Source organism: Schistocerca nitens, chromosome 5 (assembly GCF_023898315.1).
Source record: "Schistocerca nitens isolate TAMUIC-IGC-003100 chromosome 5, iqSchNite1.1, whole genome shotgun sequence".
In the NCBI taxonomy this organism is placed as follows: Eukaryota; Metazoa; Arthropoda; class Insecta; order Orthoptera; family Acrididae; genus Schistocerca; species Schistocerca nitens.
This window is the reverse complement of record NC_064618.1, coordinates 286,109,660-286,130,201: the sequence shown is the minus strand read 5'-3', so window position 1 is coordinate 286,130,201 and position 20,542 is coordinate 286,109,660. Positions and strand designations below refer to the sequence as shown.

Genomic DNA, 20,542 nt, shown 5'->3' with positions numbered 1-20,542 from the left:
CTCTTTCCTGATGAGGCAACAGTTTGTTGCGAAAGCTTGAATTTTGTGTGTATGTTTGTGTTTGTTTGAGTGTCTGTCGACCTGCCAGCACTTTCATTTGGTAAGTCACATCATCTTTGTTTTTAGATATATTTTTCCTACGTGGAATGTTTCCCTCCATTATAACCATGTGACTTACCAAACGAAAGCGCTGGCACGTCGATAGACACACAAACAAACACAAACATACACACAAAATTCAAGCTTTCGCAACAAACTGTTGCCTCATCAGGAAAGAGGGAAGGAGAGGGAAAAACGAAAGGATGTGGGTTTTAAGGGAGAGGGTAAGGAGTCATTCCAATCCCAGGAGCGGAAAGACTTACCTTAGGGGGAAAAAAGGACGGGTATACACTCGTGCACACACACACATATCCATCCACATATATACAGACACAAGCAGACACAAATATATATATATATATATATATATATATATATATATATATATATATATATATATATATAAGCGCTGGCAGGTCGATAGATACACAAACAAACACATACATACACACAAAATAGAAGCTTTCGAAAACAATGGTTGCTTCATCAGGAAAGAGGGAAGGAGAGGGAAAGACGAAAGGATGTGGGTTTTTAAGGGAGAGGGTAAGGAGTCATTCCAATCCCGGGAGCGGAAAGACTTACCTTGGGGGAAAAAAGGACAGGTATACACTCGCACACACATACATATCCATCCGCATATACACAGACACAAGCAGACATTTGTAAAGGCAAAGAGTTTGGGCAGAGATGTCAGTCGAGGCGGAAGCAGAGGCAAAGATGTTGTTGAAAGACAGGTGAGGTATGAGCGGCGGCAATCTCCGCTAATTTCAACAGTTTGTTGCGAAAGCTTGAATTTTATGTGTATGTTTGTGTTTGTTTGTGTGTCTATCGACCTGCCAGCACTTTCGTTTGGTAAGTCACATCATCTTTGTTTATATATATATATATATATATATATATATATATATATATATATATATATATATATATATATATATATATATATATCCAGTAAAATAGGCATAAAATCAGTAATGTTGTATCTCAATGAGGAACTTGAGATTTTCGGCACAGGTCTCAAGGTCTCAAGCATGTAGAGGAACTCTGTCTCAAGCTTAAAAGAATAGTTTCCCACTCACTGGATAGATATATACCCTGAAGAACAGTTCATAAGGGGAGGGAACCTCCATGACATACAGTCAATGTAAAGAAACTTCTAAAGAAACAGAGATTAATGCACAATAGGTGTAAAACAAGGTGCAGGGTTATAGATTGAGTGATGCTGAATAGAACATGTTTGGCTGTCAAGAGGCGATGCATGATGCCTTCAGTAACTGTCAAAGCAGAATGTTGACAATTGACATTTCACAAAATGCAAAGAAATTCTGGTCATATGTAAAGGCTGTCTGTGGTACCAAAGTTGGTGTCCAGTCCCTAGTGAATGAGACAGAAATGGAAAGCTGCAATGCTTAACTCCATTTTCAAATGTTCCTTTACAAAGGAAAATCCAGAAGAATAGCCCCAGTTTAATCCTCATATCACTGAAAAGGTGAATGAAATAAGTATTATTGTCAGTGGTGTTGAGGTACAGCTGAAATCATTAAAATTGAACAAAGCTCCAGGCCCCAATGGTTTCCTTGTCAGATTCTGTACTGGATTTGTGGCTGAGTTAGCCCTTCTTCTCACTTTAATCTATTTTAGACTACTCAAACAAAAAAACTGTGCCCACTTCTTGGAAAAAGTCACTGGTCACACCTGTCTACAAGAAGAGCAGTGGAAGTGATCCTCAAAACTACTGTCCAATATCTTTGACTACCGTCCAATATGTTTGACATCAATTGTTGCAGAACTATAGTGCATATTGTGAGTTCAAATATTAACAAGGTATCTTGAACCGAATGGCCTCATCGTTGCCAACTAACATGGTTTTCAGAAACATCAATTATGTGAAATCCAACTGCACTTTTCTCACATAATGTACTGAAAGCTTTGGATCAAGGCAACCAGTTAGATGCAGTGTTTCTTAATTTCTGAAAAGCATTTGACTCAGTATCACACTTACACTATTTATCAAAGTACAATCATATGGGGCATCAAGTGAAATTTGCGACTGCATTTATGACTTTTTGATAGGGAGGACACAGCACATTGTCTTGGAAGGAGAGTCATCATTAGATATACAAATAACTTTGGATGTGCCCCATGGAAGTGTGTTGAGACCCTTGTTGTTCTTCTAGGCGCGCAGTCCGGAACCGCGCGACTGCTACGGTCACAGGTTCGAATCCTGCCTCGGGCATGGATGTGTGTGATGTCCTTAGGTTAGTTAGGTTTAACTAGTTCTAAGTTCTAGGGGACTGATGACCTAAGATGTTAAGTCCCATAGTGCTCAGAGCCATTCGAACCCTTGTTGTTCATGTTGTATATTAATGGCCTTGCAGGCGATATTAATAGCAAAATCATGCTTTTTGCAGGTGATGCCAAATCTATAATGAGGTACTATTTGAGAGAAGCTGATAAATATTCAGTCTGATCTTGATAAGATTTTGATATGGTGTAGAGATTGGCAACTTGCTCTAAATGTTCAGAAATGTAAAATTTCGCACTTCACAAAATGAAAAAAAACATAATATCCTATGATTATAATATCAGTGAGTCTCTGTTGGAATTAGCCAACTCATACAAATACCTGGGTGTAACACTTGTAGAGATATAAAAGGAATGATCACATAGGTTCAGTCATAGGTAGAGCAGGTGGCAGACTTAAGTTTAGCGGTATAATACTGGATATGTGCAATCAGTCTACAAAAGAGATTGCTTACAAATCACTTGTGTGACCCATCCAAGAATATTGCTCAAGTGTCTTGGACTCGTACACTATAGGAGTAACAGGGATTATTGAATGTATACAGAGAAGAGCAGCACAAATGGTCATAGATTTGTTTAATCCATGGAGAGTGTCACAGAGCTACTGAAGGAACTGAAAATGCAGACTCTTGAAGAAAGGCATAAACTATCCCGAGAAAATCTGTTAACAAAATTCAAGAACCAGCTTTAAACGATTACTCTAGGGGTATACTACAATGCCCTATGTGTCACTCACATAGATATCATGAGGATAATGTTAGGATCATTACTGCATGCACAGAGGCATTTAAAAGTCATTCTTCCTGTGCTCCATATGTGAATGGAACAGGAAGAAACTCTAATAACTGGTAAAATGCGATGTACCCTCTGCCGTGCACCCTACATTGGTTCCCAGAGTATGGCTGTAGATATACAAGTAGATGTAAAGTCGGGAAAATAATAGTTTTTATGTTAATCGGAACTAAGATTTTGGGTGTTGCTTCTAGACTGTTAGTTTATCGCTGCTTTATATCTGTCCATTAGAAAATGGGACAGGAACCACTGGTCTATGAACAGATTGAGTTTCACTGTTGATCTTTCATTGTCTGTTTTAGGTATTAGAACCAAAAAAAGTAGTATTAGCGGAAGCTGAAGCAGTCCTACAAGAACTCAGTACTGTTTTATCTAGCGAAGAAGAGAAGCAGAAGGATCTTGAAGCCAAATTATTGGAATTGAACAGAGTGCGTGAGGAAACTGCTGATCATAAAGCTGACCTTGAAGCTAGAGAAGCTGAGGCAGACAGCAAGTGGCAGCGAGCTGACAGACTTATTCGTAAGGATTCATATAAAATTGTACCACTTTAAAGACAAAATTATTTACTAACAGTTAAATGTAACATTATAAAATCATGGCAAACATAGACCATTACTTTACATCAATGAGAAAACAAGAATTGTGTCAAATACTGTATTGCAAAACGAAATGAAAACATCTACAACTAAGATAGAGGAGAGTTTGATACTCTTTCTTCTCATTCTGGAAAATGAAGTGCTCCCTTTTTTTTGTCATTCTGTCTCCAGTTTTTCTCAAGCCTTCCTTCTTACTTACAGCTTTGTCGCATTCACATTGGTAGGTTTGAAAATTCTAAACACTTGACAGATACATGATATAGACATAATCATTATATTTGGTTTCATTTTTTATTGCAAACTGCCATAATATGCAACCATTACAAGTAGCAAAAAGATATCTGTCATCATAATTAAAGTGATACTCAGTGCTGTAAGACACCGAACATCATGTGAATAAATTTGATAATGGGTTTAAGTAATTCCAGGATTAAATAAATTTTCATGGTTGTTTAGATATTTAAAAAAGGCAATAACAACAGTAATTGAAGAGAAAGACTCGTAGCATGTACCAGTATTTGTATTATATGATTCTACAGTTTTACTTGTGTATTTTCTGGCAAACAACAGTTGTGCAGCAACAGAATGAGTTTTTATCAACAAGTATGCTGACTGACTAATAACAGAAGGCTCCTTTTATTCCTGCTGACCCCTACTTGCCCATCCCCACTATTCCTACCGCACAACCACCATAGTGCCAGACATCCCATATTCGATTCATGTTGTGGTGCCATACTTGCCACAGTGTCATTCCATCTAGCTTCTCCAGAGTTACTTTCCATCCTCTTGTTTGACCAGTGCTTTATCATTCTCATATTCTGGCTTAGGTCTTGATTTAGGGAGGTGGTAACCTGAGTGATCATTAATAAAGTAAAATTTTAATTTCACAGATTCTTTCATGATGGAATCATAGAAGTTGAAGTCTTGTGTCAGTGCCTTCATTTGGTCAAAAATCATGGAATGACTTGTTTTCAAGTCATAATCTGCCTGGTTGTTCTAGATATGTGTTCTATTTTGTGTTATTCTGTCAGTTTGACGTGTGGAAGAATGATCCCATTAGCAAGAGATCTGATACAACCTGAATTTGTGGAGACCTAAATCATCTTTTACACTGCCCAACAGTGTCTTGGTGGAATATGCATCACACCTAATGATTCTTCATAATGAGACAGATCCTTCACAAAAGTGTGCAAGTGTGTGAAAGTAAAGCAATCTGAAACATAGCAATGTGGAACGGCTCCACATGCTCTGATATCATACTTAGTATGTATACTTTTGTCTTTTCTGTTTTCTTTTACTTGTCTGATACGTATACCATATATGCATAAAATATGTAAATTCTTTGTTAAGCTGTTATTTTCCTAAACTTTATTGTTATGAACGTAATTTACATGTAGCCAATGGTAACATAAATACATCATGTAGAAACATTTTGTCTAAGGAAATATTCAAAATTGAAGACTAGTAAAACACATGCACTTGAAAGTCTCAGATCACTAACAATTATTTGCTCTATGACTGACATAGCTCATTTGAAATCTCTACATCTATAACATGTAAAGAAAAGTTTCCTTTTTTTCTAAGCTTTGTAATTCAGGAAATAGTACTATTAAATATGTTGTTGCATTATCATTCTAATTTGAAAGTACAACCTTTCAGAATCAATTTCAAGAAGTTTTTTTCTATCCAAAGAAGTTTGATTGATTGATTGATTTCTTTATTAATCCATGTAACAATTTACATTGTGTGGATTTCGTCAGCAAAATCATATACAATACAATATACCTACAATTATACACATAAAATTTGTATTTACACACATTTTTGAGGTATCTTAAATTAGTTTTATATTCTTGTGTAATTTGTAATTTTCTTATAGTACTGTACAATTTTTGATTTCATATTATAATTATTTCCTCATGTATTACAATGCAGGCTACTTTAATTACACTACGTGTTTTAATTCAGATAGTCCATTACTGCGTAATAACTTTTATTTAATAAAAAAAAATTAGTTCTGTTTTGAACTGTCTGATTGTGTCAATATCTTCTATTTTTTGGGGTAATTTATTATATAATTTAACAGCATTGTACAACAAGCTCTGCTGAGTTTTAACTTTATTTTTCCTCTCTAGACGCAGATTGTATTGGTTTCTAGTTTCATAGCTGTGTACTAAAGAATTTTTCATATAGCAGTCAATATTTTTTTTTTTACATACATAACACTTTGAAAAATGTATTCACAGGGAACAGTTAGGATTTCCAGCTTTTGGAAATGTTCAAGGCAGTGAGCCCTACTGCCACTCTTGGTTATTATACGAATTGCTCTTTTCTGTAATTTGAAAACTATTTGAATATTTTTACTGTTGACTCCCCAAAATATTATTCCATAGGTAATAACAGAGTGGATATAAGAAAAATATACAGATCTGACACATGTAGTATCACAAACTGCAGTCAGAATTCTCAGTGCATAGCATGCTGTAGCGATTCTGTTACTAAGTATTTTAATATGTTCTTCCCACTTTAACTGACTGTCAACATGCATACCAAGAAATTTTGTGTAGTCTACACATTCTATAGTTTCATTGTTTAACTTAAAGTTGTTATAGTGTGGTTTTTTGCAGACATAGAAGTTAACAGCATTTGTTTTTTTTTTAAGATTTAGTGTTAGTTTATTATTGGATGCCCACTCACGTACACTGTTTAGTGTTTGTTTGGCTTTTTCTTTTAGTGCATCTGGTGATTTGTCACTGATTAGAACATTTGAGTCATCTGCAAACAATATTGTTTGTCCATGCTTGATGCTCTGTGGGAAGTCGTTTATGTAAATGAGGAATAGTACTGGGCCAAGGACACTACCCTGTGGGACACCTATATTTACATAATTTGGGTCTGAAGTATACTTTACAATATAGTTTGAGCAACTTGAAATATGTGGGATTTCAGTTAACTGTCTTCTATTTTTTGGATATGACTGGAACCATTTGTTCACAAGTCCCCTTATTCCAAGTTCATCTAACTTATTTAACAATATGTTGTGGTCTACTGTATCAAACGCTTTAGTTAGATCAAGAAATATACCTGTTGTGTAGTTCCCTTTATCTAATGCTTCTAGAATGTGTTTTGTGAGGTGTGCTGTTGCTGATTCTGTGCTTTTCCCTGATCGAAATCCAAACTGGTCAACAGACAGTAAGTTGTATTTATTTAAATAATTCATTAGCCTATCTTTCATAATAGTTTCTAATATTTTTGCAAAGCATGATAGTAGAGAAATTGACCTATAATTTTCAATTATTCCTGCATCACCTTTTTTGAAGAGAGGTAGTAATTTCGCATATTTTAAATAGTCTGGAAAGTAGCCCTGCTTGAAAGATTGGTTTATAATATCAACTAAAGGTGGAAGTAGGCTTTTGATACAGTCCTTAATTATAAAAATGGGGACTTCATCCAGACCAGCTGAGTTTTTGTTTCTCAGTTTGCTGACTGCTGTATAGACTTCTTCCTGTGTTGTAGGGAATAACACCATTGAGTGTGATACACCATTATTTGGCTTTTTGACCTGAGGGGCTGTTAGAAAATTTTCCTGTAATTTTATTCCTATGCTACTAAAATAATCATTTATATAGTTTGCCAAATATATTGGGTCTTTTATTAGAGTCCCTTCCTCTTTGATTTTCAAGTTTGACAGATTCATTTTCCTGGTACCAGTTTCCTGCTTCACAATCTTCCATACTGCCTTATTTTTGTTTTCAGCAGATTGCACTATTTTGGAGTTATGAGCTCTCTTTGCTGCAAGCAATATTTTCCTATATGTTTTCCTATATCTTTTATAAAAGAGTGAGAAAGCAGGATTAGTTTGGTTGTGTTTAATGGAGCTCAGGTACTTTAATGTTTCAGATGATTTTTTGATTCCTTTTGTGACCCACTTGCTTTTTCCTGCTGTTGATAATGGACATAATACTTTAGGAAATGTTTCTTCAAAATTTAATTTAAACAATGTCATGAAATTTTTGAATTTTTCATTTGCATCTATGTCTGAGTATACTGAGTCCCATGTTTGTCCTGCTATCTGTTTGGCAAACTCATGTCTATTTTTTTTAGAAAAAATTCATCTGTAAATATGCATTTTCTTTGTTTCTTCTGAAGCCACTTTTATATTAATGATTTGAGCTGAGTGATCAGATAATCCTATCTCTGCTACCACCACGTCACAGTTATCTTTGCCTAAATCTGTTAATACCTTATCAACAGCTGTCTTTGAGTATTTTGTTATTCTGGTTGCAATGTTAACCATTGGAACTAAATTGAAACTTTGAGCAAGACTTTGTAGTGAGTCCCATGTAGAATCAGGATTCAGTTTCTCCACATTTAGGTCTCCACGTATGAGAATGTGGTTCTTTGGAGTGGATATATTGTCAAGAACATGATTAAGTTTGGAGAAAAAGGTATTGAAGTCTCCACTAGGAGATCTGTATATACATAAGATAATCAAATTCCTACACCTGTATTGGTCCCTGATTTCAACTGCTGCCAGTTCAAAATGTTGCTCTTCACTGATTACACATAAATCACTTCTGGTCTTATACTGATAATTTTGTTTTACATAAATACAACACCCTCCACACTTCATAGAAGTCCTACAGTATGCACACACTAAATTATAAGACTGCAAGACTAACTGATTAATTTCAGCCTCATTGCACCAATGCTCAGTGAGACAAACAACTGAGCACTCTGTAGACTCCAGCTCCACTTCTAGCTGTTAGGTCTTATTTGCTAGGGAACATATATTATGGTGAACAACTGTTAAGTAATTTTTTCCAGCACTATTTGCATTCCCACTTTTTTTCATTTTAATGTCGTTCTGTTTTGGTTCAACTGCTTCCTTATTATGATTACACTCACGTTTTTTGTTTGCATATGGTATTCTTGGATAATCACCCCCTGCAGACCGTATTATTGTCCCTTATTTTTTATAATTTTACATAAATCCAGGAGCATTTTAGTAGAAATAAATTTCACTTACAGAAATATTTCAGAAATAAAAATTTAGTTTTATGCAAATTCTTGGGTGAACTTTAATGAAGAGAAAAGTATGTGCTAGGAAATCTGTTGTGACTCGCCGATCATTCAAAGTGCCGCCGCACAATTACGCGCGTCCTCTATATGCGACATTGTCTGCCAGCAATGCAGCAGCTGTGCTACCTAAGCGGCCAGCCAGCCTGTGGCCGCTAGACTTGGACTCAGTGCTCATTCAAATGTTACCGTGTTCACATGTCTTGCTTTGTCAACTTGCTCAGTGACTTATATGTGTTGTGTCATTTCGAAATACATGTGTTCAACTTGACGTTATAAAAAATCCATTCCAGGAAGAGTGAACCTAATATTAACGCTTTTTCACAAATATGTAAACAATAATTAATCGAAATAACTTGAGTGTTAGTTGTTTAAGTTCACTGCTTCTGATTCCTGTATTTTGTGTGTTTTTGAAAAGATAAAAGAAATACAGTAGAAGACAAATGAGTCGATTTGACACATGAACCAATGAAGGTAGTAGAGGATCAGATAGGTAAAAAGACAAGGCCTAGTGGAAATCCTTGGATAATGCAATAGGTATTGAATTTAATTAATGAAAGGCAGAAATTTAAGAATGCAGTAAATAAAGCAGGTGGAAGGGAATAAAAAGGTTTAAAAAATTATATTGACAGAAAATGGAGAATCGCTGAGCAGGAATGGCTGGAGGACAAATTTAATGATATACAAGCTTATTTCACTGGGGGAAGATAAATACTGCCTACAGGAAAACAAGAGGCCTTTGGGGAAAGGACAAGCAGCTGCATGAATATCAAGAGCTCAGATGGTAAATCAGTCCTAAGCAAAGCTGCGACGGTATAATTTATATCTGAGGGAACGAGTGTAGGAACACACGAGGCAGTAGTGACCCTATGACTTATCTGACATGTTAGTTTAAGGAAAGACAAAACTATATTTATAGCAGGGGTAAAATACAGGGAACAAATGGCTATTTATAACTTGTAAAGAACCCAGATGGCAGTTATAAGAGTTGAGGTGCATGAAAGGGAGGTGATAGTTGAAAGGGAGTAAGGCAGGGCTGTAGTCTACCCCCAATGTTATCCAATATGTGCACTGAACAAGCAGTAAATGAAACCAAAGAAAAATTTGGAATTTGAATTAAAACTCAGGGAGAAGAAATAAAAATGTTGAGATTTGCTGATGACATTGTAATTCTGTCAGAGACAGCAAAGGACTTAGAAGTGCAATTGAAGAGATTGGGCAGTGTCTTGGATGGAGGGTATAAGATGAACATCAACAAAAGCAAAACAGGGATAATGGAACACAGTCAAATTAAATCAGGTAGGAAGGGAATCAGATTAGGAAATGAGACACTTAAGGTAGTAGATGAGTTTTGCTATTTGGGCAACAAAATAACTGATGATGGCTGAAGTAGAGAGGACATAAAATATAGACTGGTAATAGCAAGAAATCCATTTCTGAAGAAGAAAAATTTCTTAACTCAAATATAGATTTAAGTATTAGGATGTCCTTTCTAAAAGTATTTGTACGGAGTGTAGCCATGTATGGAAGTGAAACAAGGATGATAAACAGGTTAGATAAAATGAGAATAGAAGCTTTTGTAATGTGGTGCTACAGAAGAATCCTGAAGATTAGATGGGTCGATCATGTAACTAATGAGAAAGTACTGAATAATACTGAAGTTAGACTCAATGTAGTGTTTAGACTGCTGACATTTTATGTAAAACTAAGAACGAAACGTAGTATCGACAAAATAATCATCATAAATTTGACCAATGATGATAATTGTGCTTCTCTTAAAAATGTTTCTTATTTTAAATCTTGACATGCCCCCTATACACCAAATCAAATGATTTGAAAATTGTATGTTCTAGATCAGGGCCGGCCAAATGCTGCACAGTGTGCAGACGTGTAGAAGTGCTGCACATGTGCGCATATGTGCGACAGCGACATCTGTTATTAGACATGTGTCCTAAATAAACTGCGTCGGCTCCTCTTCCCTGTTTATGTGGTACAAGCAAGAGCGCAACATACCCAGTCTCGTTTACCCCTGGTGACCGTAACCTTAACAGAGAAGAACTGAGAAATGGCAGGTACTGTGAAAAAGCAAAGGACGGCAGATCTATGCTCGGTCATTTCAATCAAGCATCAGTGATGAAAATCTCGTGCAATTACTTGCGTTTGTCAATGAGCCATGCTTTTGTGCCCGATATTAACTGTATCATTTCGCATGACCAGTGATAAACGTGTTTGGATTTATTCCTTTCATAATTAAAAATTAGTGTTTACTAACTGTGCATTATTGCCTCATTCTGCTCCATGTTACATTATTATCAGGAAAATTGGTCATCAAACCGATTGTTGTATACATACATTTAGGGTTTTTTTAAAAATGTGTGAAGGGCCATGCTCTGTTGAAGTCGATAAAACATAACATTCATCTAATTGTCGGTTATTACGCAGATTTCAGACGGAACTGATGAAAGATATAGCAATAATGATACAGGTGATCATCGAGAGGACTGCGGTTGTCATTCTGTTCAGAGGTCAGCAAGACAGAAATTATGTGGGCGTAATTGCATTGGTTTAATGTTATTTGAAATCATGACTAAGGTTCGTTGGAAGTCGCTAAGTGCGCTCCTTCTTAAATACTAGATCAAAAACATTAGGCATCTTTATGTATTTACATGCTGTCAGTCAAGGTTCCTTAATAAAAATCCACGGTTGTTAAGTGTATTACTTGTCTTACTGGGTTAAACTGTTAACATAAAAGTAGACGCCTCAAGGAGTAGACTGTGACAGTATTTTAAATGTTTAATATGTGAAATACCTTCCCATGGTTGGCTTGCAAGCTGTGGAAAGAGCACTAGGATGCACTGGTACAGAGTATCTCAGCAAGTGGATAAAGTGACATCTGTGTGTAGAAACATGCACTACATGAACACTGACGGCTGCGGCGTGCACACTGTGACCCGGAAGTTGCACATGTGCAGGAGCACCGCACGCGAGCATAATTTCTGGCCGGCCCTGTTCTAGATGGATAAATCACATTTCACAATAAATGTGCTTTAATTGGAATCTAATTTCAGCAAAGCTGTGTTTATTATTTAAAATTATTTTAGCAGCTCTCAGTTCATCTGCTAAACAAGAAATGAAAATGACATTCAAAGCAAAGTAAGATCAGTAGTCTTAAGGCTTGCTCGTGGCTTTTTGCCTCCCCAAGCCCTGTGTCTTGCACTTGCAAGTACAGATTTGAGTCTGTGATAAATTTCCTGATTGATTTAACAGATGTTACTTACACATGATTTCACTGTCATGGAAAGAGGGCCAGTCATGGCTACCCCATCTCTTCTGCTCATTATAGTTTCTATCTGAGAAAAAATAGGCACAAAGAAATGTCTAAATAGACCCATTATCTTGTCAATGAATTTTTCACTGATCATCTTTAGGTTTCATTTAGGGACACCCTCAAAAAGAATGAAATGTCACTGCAGCTGACAAGAATTTGAATTGGCTTTGCCACTGTACAAAGACTCTGTGTGTCAAATGTGCTATTCACATTTGCCAAGACATCTTTCAAAAATTGTGTTTCAGGCACCTAGCAAAATCATATATTGGTGTTCTAGTGTTGCTGACAATGGGACAAGAAATTTCAGGCAAACTTCACAGCATAAGTCCCAGCATATGCAAATTCTTTGTTGTCTCTTTCAGAAAGTCACATCCTTGGAGAAGTCATCATCTTCTCATTGAGTTTTTCATCAGATCCCTCTGTAGTCTTCTGTCTACATGGTTGGTCAGGAAGTGTTTCATCTTTTTGATGTAGTGTTCTTTTGAAAGCAAGTAAGGTGTTTTTTTTTTATTTTATTTATTTATTTTTCGTCTGCTTGAAATATCACACAGTCTTTTCTTAGTTAAGATGTTGCATGGCTGCCTTCTCTTTTCCTGAAGTGTAGTTTTTTGACAGTTGTGTGTACATAAGGTCATGACATGTTCTCCAATCAACATCTTTGACTGATTCCAAGGATCCACTATACTGATGAGACTGTAAGTAGGTGCTGCCTTTGGCACTGGAGAAAAGTTAAGATCCTTGTTGGTTAGGTTGATGAGCATCCTGCTTGGTTCTCTCAGCTGTGTAGTATTCAGAGAACAGGAGAATTTTGGAATTTGTCCCTCTGTGACCTTATTGTTGTTAAATTCTTCTTTGGACCATGTGATGCTATCTTTTCATTTCCAGGTTCTTGGACTCAATCTTTTGACCAACCTGAATGGGCATTGATCATTTCCCTGGAATTTCTGTCATTCTCATTACAAGTATAATGTATCCTCTCTCTCACCAGTACCTTACGCACCCTCAGCTTGTTCCACCCTGCTTCTGCCTTGTCAATGTGGCATGTTGTCTTTGCAATGTGGCATGTTGCCACAAATTGTTCATCAAAGTACCTTACAAGAAAGAATAGGGCATTAAAAGATCATCCTTTCATGAGCTGGGAATTATAAGTTTCCTCATGTTGTGTATGCATCTTCCCTATAGAGATAATTTGAAGCAGGTTTGTTGGCAAATGGAAATACCACTTTCACAACTCTTGGAGCTTTGTACAACTGTTCATTCAGTTCAAAGTATGTGAACCAAAATTCTTGTTCGCTTCAGAATGATTTCATTCAGTCTGTGAAGACTACTTTCTCTTTGATGGAGACTAATTTGAATGAGGGACGGGATAACCAAGTCTAACTCCCTTTCAAACCTAGAAGTATTCCCTCTGTCTGAAATAGTGCATTTATGTTCAGACTGTGAACATTATTGATTTCAAATTCTGTACTGCTGCTTCTGGAATATTCAGACAAGCCATGTAGTTATTATTAATATAGACCTCTTCACCACTGCAGTTGTTCTTGGGCTGGAATCTGGAAGATTTAATCAATTCTCATATTCTGCTAAAGTATAGAAAATATTCCTTCTGACAGCTCTTATATTATGTCTTTTGTTACAGTTGATGGTATAAGGGAACACCGCATCTACAGTGTATGTTCATACATTCATGCTGAAGTTACTTAAACTCTTACCTGATAGTACTAAAGACAATTATATAAAAACCTGATAAATAGAACAGAACTGTCATATGTTCTCCAAAATAAGCACCATTGTTAAGGCTCCCTCATTATTCTATGGCGCATCCTGCTTCTCTGATCTGAGATGACATAGCATGGAATAACTGCAAATCCAGCAACTACTGCAATATGTAGCAAAACACCATCATCATGCCAACTTGGAGATATGCAAAAACCATCTACTCCAGTGTACATGCACAAACAATAATGGAACTCCAAATAGTTTGCAATTCTAAACTAATTATATATTTTTAAAAAATACTTCACTGTGACGATCATCATTCATCAGCTAGGTAGATTTTGGGTAACACATTGCCTCATCAAAAGTGATACGTTTTGCAACATATCACTGTCATCAGATGAATGATGTCATTACAACACCATTAAATAAATAAATATAAAATATTTGTAGTTACAAACACTCTTTAGCATTTTAAGATTACAGCTTGGACAACTCATCTCTTTTATGTTATTGATTTTAATCTGCAAGAAATGAAAGTATCAGCATAAAGCTTTTGTACGAAGTACCAGCTTCTGTAAACATTGTTTCCATTTATCTATATGCGTGGACTAACCTTGAAGAGTGCTAGTAAGACAGTTGCACTTCTAGTTTATACTCAAATTATATCGTTATACTGGGATAAACATTCATTGCTTAATCAAATGGCTCTGAGCACTATGGGACTTAACATTCATTGCTTAAACACACCCATTGTGTACAAGTAAATTTCATTTTTTATTATCAGTTTAACACTGACTAACTTCATCCAAAGCTAGTTGTATGAGAACGATAGCTCTGTCAGTCTTGTGAAAATAGGTTTAAGTATCTGGATAAGAGAAGGGTTCGACAACGGGAACTACGGAATGTGAAAAGAAGTAAAATAGACAAGGTGGTCCTGGCAGAGAAGAAAGACAGATAAAGAAAGACTAGGAATGTTAGAACTGAAGATGTAAAGATGACAGACCCCCAAAAGACAGATACCCATCCCCCAAACCCCCTACTCCCTGGATCCCTCCCTGAGAGATACATCACTGGTGGGCCAGAGGACGTTGATGTTTGCTAATCCAGCAAAACAGACACCACCTGCTTCACATCCACAGTCCCAATAAACTGGTTCTCACAACTTACTATTGGCATCCTATGGTGAGAGTAGCAACACCGATAGTAACCAGTTATTGACTAAAGTACCAAAGAAACTTGTCAGCTCACTTCTTATTTGGCCTACTCTTCATTTAAGTTAGGTAAGGTAGGTAAATGATTATCACATTCATATTAACTTAAGCCCTAAGAAATCTGTGCAAACCCAACCATGCAACAAATTGCATTGCAAATAGTACAAATTCCCCTTGCTCAAAATTCATCCATTCGAGAGGCATACAAAACCTATAAAAAATATACTACAGTACGCTTGCATGACATACATACAAACTGAGTCTTTAGATATACCCAATGTTTTTTTTAAATGTTAATCATATTTCTTAACAAACATTTCATGTTTTACCACTGCATATAAATGTATTCATTGTGGCACTACCATCAAGCAAGATTAGTTGCAAATTTGGAACAACTAAGAATGTTTTGTTGACATGCATACTATATTTTCTTACTCCATGCTATCTGCATTATGAACAGCACACAAAACTGAGACTCTTATATCACTATTTTATTATACCACTACAAGTCAGGTAGTACCCCCATGTCACGGCTTTGGAGTAAGCCCCAAAACCAACACTACTCAACCTCCATAGAATCTCTCAATGACACCTCCTTCCACAGAAGGCCACCTCCTAACCACCATTAAATTTCCACAGATACACTGATCAGCTAGAAAACTATAATCACCAACCTATAATTGACATAAACCCACCCAAGTGATAGGAGCATCACCTGGCGATGAATGACTGCTAGTCAGACACACACTTGGTGCATGTGATATCAATGTTCATGCGTAGAATGGGGTAGGTGCATAATCAATCTGAGTTTGACTGAGGGCAGATTCTGATGGTCCAGAGGCTTGGCACAAGCATTCCAGAAACTGCACAACTTGTTAGCTGTTCAAGGAGTGCTGTGGTGAGTGTGCTCAACATTTGGGAAAACCAAAATGAAATCACATCCAGACAATGTGGGGTTGGGTGGCAACTGCTTATTACAAATATTAGATGTTGTAGGCTGGACAGACTAGTAAGAAGAGACAGGTGGCCAACTGTGGCCAACTGTGGTGAACTAACATTAAACTTTAATGCTGGGAAGAGTACAAGTGTGTCTGACCACACAGTGCACCAAACACTCCTAACAATGGGCCTCCACAACTGGCAACCCATGCTTGTACCAACATCATGACATCAGCATGTGTGACTGAAATGGGCACATGACCATTGGCACTGGATGTTGGTGCAGTGGTAGAGCATTGCATGGGTTGATGAATCCTAATACCTTTTTCATCATGCCAATGGGATGGCATGAATCTGTCCTCTTCCAGGAGAACAGGTTCTTGAACCTGCACTGCTGAATGGGGACAAGCTGCTGGTGGCTCCATTGTGCTTTGGGGAACATTCATGTGGGCATCCATGGGTCCATTGGAGCAAGCAAAACGCCATGATGGCCAAGGAGTATCGTACACTGGTTGCAGCCAGTGTACATCTCTTCATGACAGTCATGTTTCCCAACGGAAGTGGCATTTTTTAACAAGGTAATGTACCATGTCATGAGGCCTGGAGTGTGTTGGAGTGGTTCAGGTAATACAGTGATGAGATCCAGCTAATGTGCTGGGCCTCCAACCCGCCAGATTTGAACCCAATTGAAAATATCTGGGATGTGACTGGACATGGTGTCAGAGCTCATTGCCCTACTCCCTCGAGTTTACGGGAATTAGGTGACTTGTGTATGCAGACGTGGTGCCAAGTCCCTTCAGCAACCTACCAAGGCCCCATTGCTTCCATGCAATGATGCATCACCACCAAAGGTAGACATACAGGCTTTACACAAGAGGTCATAATGTTCTGTCTGATAGTGTATAGTGTAGCTATATCAATCTCAGTTTCATTTCATTCAAGTGTCAGTCCTCCTTTCTTTGGTGTGTCTACCCTATTCATTACACAATTTACGTATAAGGTCAGAGTATCCTGCTTATTATTACTACTCTCTTCTCATATGTTTTGAGGTAAATTACTCCTACTTCATCTAGAATCCTTGCCCAAATTCTGAGCTTCCTCCAGGTGATGTCTCACAAGTATACTACTGCACATTTTATTTGATGTGACCATATGATAATTTTTATTTATTGCAAACATTTTGTGTTCCTCGGCTCTGAATTTCCCTAAGTGGATCTCATTGGAATCTTGCTGTGATGTTAGAATGTAATTCAGTTACTTTATAAGTATACCTTTCATCTTTCAATTTTCTTTTCCTTTTCAAAATGACATTGCTTATATCTAGCATCTACAATGCTGGTTCTCAATTAAAGAAATGAATAAAATAAAACAAATAAAATAAAATAAAGTTCTAGGTGATGTACCTTTCTCTTGTTTTGTAGTAACCTCAACATTCTATAAGTGTATTATGTAATCTTCTCAGTTAAGCCAGATTGTTACTGTAAGTGCATCTTATAAGTCCTTATACGCATATCATTACTGCCTAGTTCAAAATACACTCTTATTAACATCACATTAGTGTATGCATTACCAGAACACCTACTGATATTCTAATAGATGCAAATATGATAACAAAATAAACACAAAAAAATTCTACTCTGAAAATATTAACTATCTTTGGCAAATTAAAAAGGTGGGCTCTGTATAGAGCAGTATGTTTAGTCATAGAAAGAAACTGGGGAACTGTTCCTCTGTAATCTTACCCTACAATAAGTACAAATTGACCTTCATTGCCATTTCTTATGTTGTATTTGTCTACATAATGGCAAGAAACATATGAGAGAATCTGTCCAGAGCCTACAATCTTTCTGTTCACATGTTTATTGAAATAAGCATTGTGTCATCTATTTATGCTGCAATTAATTACAAGAACTTCAGTGAGTATTGAGTAATTGCTCAGTTGTAAATAACATAATCTTCTCTACAGTTATCTAAATATTACTCAGAAAATACTTATTTGTACATATTACACAAATAAATTCACAGTCAGTATAAAATAGCAACTTGTATTTACGTACATGTTGTTCATGTAAGTACATTTTCTTTATACAACAACAGACCCAATGTCATTTATTTGAGCATCTTCAAACATACTTCCAAGCTGAGACATAGTAGCTCTGAATAACTACCAAGCTAGCAGTTGTCACAGTGCATAACACAACTCCTATTGTCATCCCAACTATGAGACACTCGGCAGCCATCCATCTAAGGATACACGCACAGACAACAGTTTGCAGTTCTGAGCTAATAAGCTAATAATAAAAAAAACACTTCCACTTCGGCTATCATCATTTGTCTCATAGGTAGACATTTGGTAAGTTACACCACAACCTGTATACAGAACACCACAAAGGAGCTGCCCTGATATCTGCTACTTGAAAGCCAACTGTATTCTCTTTCTATGTAGACAACACATTTGTAATTTAGCCACATAAGAATGTCTAAATTTAGGAGTTTTCTACATACCTTTGTAATGGTAGTGGAAGTGGAATGAGTCTGCTGTTTTGGGATGTACTGGTTAGGAGAAAAGTAGATGACACACTGGGGTATAGTGTTCACTGTAAAACATGTGTTCTGAACATATATCTGCCTTTGGATAGTCAGCATCCAAGCAGAGAAATGGTGTTCTGCGGAACACTCATGCTGTACCACAGGCTGAAAACCTTAACAGCTGAATTAGAGTGTCATATTTAGCCAGTTTTAAGATGAGGTTCTTTACCGAATCCATCATTCAGAAAATTCAGATTTATCTTATATTCACAGATTAAACTATTCCTGCTGAGGTCAATATTTTTATGCAGTTTAGAAGGGGATATACAAGTAGTCCTACATTTATAGGGGTAGTCTTACATTTACTGGGGTCTTCTTAGATTTAGAGATGAAATTTTGGCTGTTGAAGTCACATGCAGATTTATTTGAAGAATTTGGATGGGCAGGCCTCAGCAAATGACATTCACATTCCAACAGTCTCATGATTTCCCAATAAGCTGAAGCACTCGATACAATATCGACATTGCTCAAACAATCACGTGACATTCACTAGTGCAAGAGATATTTGAGAAACTGTGAGCTAGTCATCACAACAGTCTAGTGCTCTGATTAATATTCGACAATTTGTGATACACAGGAGGAAATACATTAAATTCTATCATCTTACAAAAATTTGTTGTATTTGAACAGGTTTGCAATACATATTCTCATACATGTATGGATACTGTTTACAAAAGTTAATGCCCCTTCTTAAGTAAAAGTAACATTCAAAAGCTGAAATGTTGTCCTTCAAAACCATTACTTGATTCAGAACACAGGCCAATATTTTATTTGGTCATGAGAGACTGTAATGATTTATAAGTGGATTTCAAAAGAGAAATTAGGTCGTTGTTCATATGTTAGGGTAAAAACACTACCAGTTGTAGAATATGATGGTGACATTCAGTTGAAACAAGAAGGAAAATTAATACAGAATGCAGTGTCTAACAAAGGAAATAAATTATATTAAACTGTCTGTAATTGTTTTTGTGAGAATAAATTATAGCAGCAAGACATTCATGGAGATAGCACTGACACTTGTCACTAAATCACAGTACAGGCAAAAGTTCAAGAACGGGACTGAATCATAATTGCAATCTTTCGTTTATATATTAGCTGGAGTTGTTACATATGTTGTGAATTGGCAGGAGCCAATTCACGGGGTTTGGAGGAAGCCGAAAGGCACGTGTTTAAGCTCACGCAGGCTGGCGTGAGGTCTGGAAAATGACAAGGAAATTAGAACTTAGAAAAACGGACGCAGATGGTGAAATACTTAACTTTAATCCATAATTGGTGAACATCGGTCTGACTGTACATGCATCCCAAGATATATAACAAATGATAATGGCGCCTTGCTAGGTGGTAGCAAATGACGTAGCTGAAGGCTATGCTAACTATCGTCTCGGCAAATGAGAGCGTAATTTGTCAGTGAACCATTGCTAGCAAAGTCGGCTGTACAACTGGGGCGATTGCTAGGAAGTCTCTCTAGACCTGCCGTGTGGTGGCGCTCGGTCTGCAATCAATGACAGTGGCGACACGCGGGTCCGACGTATACTAACGGACCGCGGCCGATTTAAAGGCTACCACCTAGCAAGTATGGTGTCTGGCGGTGACACCACAACATACGACCTACCTGCCAAAAGCTATTGCAGTCTATTTTTAACAGTTGCGCAAGCTCAGCATTATATAATGGTTGGACGGGGAACAGTGACACCAGCTTCGCTGACAGCAATAATGATTGCAGAGATGGCAGCAATCAGCAAACAGCAAATTTCATAATGTTGCCAACCATGGGAATTGATACCACACACTTTGGCTCTTTATGAATGTCCACCACATTTAAACTGCAGCTCGACTAAATCCATTCACAGTTGGAATCAAACTGACTTCAATGTTAGACAAATATT

General features: G+C 36.9%; 1 protein-coding gene across 1 annotated transcript in view; it reads left to right on the top strand.

Annotated features, from left to right (window-relative positions):
- Positions 1-20,542, top strand: part of LOC126260398 (dynein axonemal heavy chain 3-like) — a 177,625-nt gene that overhangs the window by 126,817 nt on the left and 30,266 nt on the right. The window contains exon 10 of the mRNA XM_049957726.1: positions 3,498-3,714. Coding sequence (XP_049813683.1) covers positions 3,498-3,714 — 217 coding nt within the window. The remainder of the gene's footprint in view (positions 1-3,497; positions 3,715-20,542) is intronic.